The 3,269-nt window shown below is 37.8% G+C and overlaps 1 protein-coding gene across 1 annotated transcript; it reads left to right on the forward strand.

The window, feature by feature from the left end:
* Positions 1-797: 797 nt before the first annotated feature.
* On the forward strand, positions 798-1,550 carry LOC138348948 (uncharacterized). Its single transcript, XM_069298556.1, has 2 exons — positions 798-1,233; positions 1,345-1,550. Exons 1-2 carry the CDS (start codon positions 798-800, stop codon positions 1,548-1,550), a joined length of 642 nt encoding a protein of 213 aa, XP_069154657.1.
* The last annotated feature ends 1,719 nt before the right edge of the window (positions 1,551-3,269 follow it).

Here is a 3,269-nt window from a genome sequence, read left to right on the forward strand (position 1 = left end):
GGTCATTGAATAGTGATGTTATACCTTAATTGGGTTTAATTAAGGGTTGATGGTAAGACCTTGATTATTAATTATGAAGAAGACTTCGTAAGTCTTGTGATCCCTATTATTTACCTCAAATTATGGTTAATTGTGATTAAGTCATGATGTTGTATTGGCGTCATTATGTGCAATCTAAGTAGAAGACTAAGTAATCTTTCAATACTAATGGTCTATGTATATTCAATATATATCTATTATGTGTATGTAAAGGTCTATGCAAACCTCAATGTAGAAGTAGTAAAAAGTTTTGAATTTTCACTGAATTTGACCTATGAATGTAATTATGTACGCTAAGAGGATAGCCTTAATCACTAAAGTGGATGATGACGCCGGTTACGTCTAGGGGTACTTCCCGAATGTGACAAACTTTGTATTAGAGTATGAGATTAAATATGCTTAAGTTGATATCTCTCTCAACAACATCTATGTATATTCGTACTCATAATTGTGAAGCACACCACACTTATGTATAGGAATCTATATGATGCTTAGGAAACTCTTACTTTCTTAAGTACAATACCGTGCCTTCGGAGTTATAGCTCTATGTAATTTTAGCATCTAATCCTTTTATTGTGATTATAGGAAATCAATACTCAAAGGAATACGACATGAACACTTGAGGAAGAGATTGCCAATGCGGGAGTTCCTCCCATAGTGATAAAGTTTCTCCTCTTAACGAAGATGTGAATGATGACCAAGCTCCTATCAATCCTCCTCCTTTGACGGATGAGGCCATAAGGGCTGCACTTTTTCAAATGTCCCAAGACATTACTACCCTAGCAAAAGCCATCACTAATGAAGCACAAGCCATGGTTGCCCAAGCTAATCGGGAGGTTGTACCTCGAGCAAACCAACAAGTTCCTACCGTGTCCTGTCGTCTAAAAGATTTCTCTTGGATGAATCCTCCTACTTTCTATGGGTTCAAGTTCGAAGAAGACCCCTATGATTTCATTTATGAAATTTACAATATCCTCTATGCTATGGGGTTGTATACTAGTGAGAAAGTAGAGTTAGCCACTTACCAACTAAAAGATGCAGCCCAAACTTGGCATGTCCAATGGAGGGACAATAGGACGTTAACGGGTGGACTGGTGACTTGGGAAGTGTTAAATAATACATTTCTTTATAGGTTGTTTCCTAGGGAGAAGAGGGAAGCCAAGGTGGTGGATTTCATCAACCTTCGCCATGGAGGTATAACTGTTCTTGAATACTCTTTGAAATTAACTAAATTGTGAAAATATGCTTCTTCTTTGATTTCCGACCTTAGGGATTAAATGAACCCTTTTGTGATGGGAGTGTCAGATGACTTGCAAGAAGAATATCATTCATCTATGTTACATGAAAATATAACCATTTCTCGTCACATGGTTCATGCTCAACAAGTGAAAGAGACAAGGGCTAAGAGGAAGAGTAGAGATGCTAAGAGGGCAAGATCTTTTGATGGTGGTTCTTCAAAGGAAAGGCTTGAGATTCGAGACAAGCCTAGATTCAAGAAGAGGGTTTTCTAATCAAGTTAGTTCTATGTTTCCAAAGGCTAGGAATGATAGGGTGTCTAGAGCTAAACCTAAAAAGGGAAGGGATACTAGTTTATTGAACAAGAAGCCTACTTGTGCCAAGTGTGGAAAGCGTCATCTTTGTGAATGTTTAGTTGGAACGAGAACTTTCATTGGTTGTGGAAAGAGTGGACACAATGTTAGGGATTGCCCTAATGTGAAGGGTCAATAAAAGGGTAGTAGTCAAGATCAATAAAATGGTTCAAATGAGGCTTTGAATAGGAATTGCTTTTATGCTCTCCGCTGTAGGGGTGAGAAAGATACTTCTCCCGCCGTGGTGATCGGTATGTTGAAAGTCTTCTCTATTGATGTGTATAATTTACTTAATACGGGCGCTACATTATATTTTGTTACTCCCTTGATAGCTAAGAAATTTGAAATATTATCCGACATTCTAAATGAACCTTTTATGGTGTCTATCTGGTGGGTGAATCGGTTGTTGGAAAGGGTGTACAAAAATTGTCCTATAATGTTTCCCAATAGAGTTATTTATGTTGAACTAGTAGAACTTGATATGTTTGATTTTGATGTAATATTGGTTATGGATGGTTGCAGGCTTTCTTTGCCTCTATTGATATTTAAACAAGGAAGGTAAAGTTTAACTTTCTGATTGAGCCCGTTTTAGAGTGGAAGAGGGAAAATTCTAATCCTAAGGGTCGTAGCATCTCTTGTTTGAAAGCTTGTAAAATGATCTCTAAAGGGTGTTTATACCATATAGTTAGAGTCCAATATTTAGATTCCCAAATTACTCCTATTGAGTCGATCCCGTAGTGAGGGAACTTTCAAAGGTCTTTCCTAATGATGTTCCTGGTATTCCTCCTGAATGGAAAATTGATCTTGGGATCGACTTGTTACCCGATACAAATCCCATTTTAATTTCTCCTTATTGGATGGCTACGACTGAATTGAAAGAGTGAAGGCTCAACTCAAGGATTTACTACGTAAGGGTTTCATAAGACCTAGTATTTCTTCAGGGGGTGATTCGGTTTTGGTTGTGAAGAAGAAGGATGGGTCCCTTAGAATGTGCATTGATTATCTCAAACTCAATAAAGTCAGTATCAAGAATAAGTATCCTCTCCATCGAATTGACGACTTGTTTAATTAAGTCCAATGGGCAAACTACTTTTCTAAGATTGACTTGAGATTAGGGTATCACTAACTTAGTGTGAGAGGTGAGGATATACCAAACACAACATTTCGGACTAGTTATGGTCACTATGAGTTCTTAGTAATGTCCTATGGTCTCACTTATGCCCCGACGCCATTTATGGATCTCATGAATATGGTGTTTTGAAGTTACCTAGATTCATTTGCCATTGTCTTGATTGACGACAATCTTGGTATATTCTAAAAATGAGGGTAATCACATGAACCATTTGAGAGTGGTGCTATAAGTTCTTAAGGAGAATCAATTGTTGGCCAAGTATAGGAAATGTGAGTTTTGGTTGAGGCTGGTGGCGTTTTTTGGTCATATCATATCTAATGAGGGAGTTGAGGTTGATCCAAGGAAAACTGAGGCGGTGAAAAATTGGCCTAGACCATTGACTCCAACAAACTTTATGAGTTTCTTGGGTCTAGTGGGTTATTATCAGAGGTTTGTGGTTGGTTTTACGTCTATTGCATCTTCCTTGACTACTTCAACCCAAAAGACTAACAAAATTGAGTGGTCGGAGT

Source organism: Solanum lycopersicum, chromosome 5, assembly GCF_036512215.1.
Source record: "Solanum lycopersicum chromosome 5, SLM_r2.1".
Taxonomy (NCBI): domain Eukaryota; kingdom Viridiplantae; phylum Streptophyta; class Magnoliopsida; order Solanales; family Solanaceae; genus Solanum; species Solanum lycopersicum.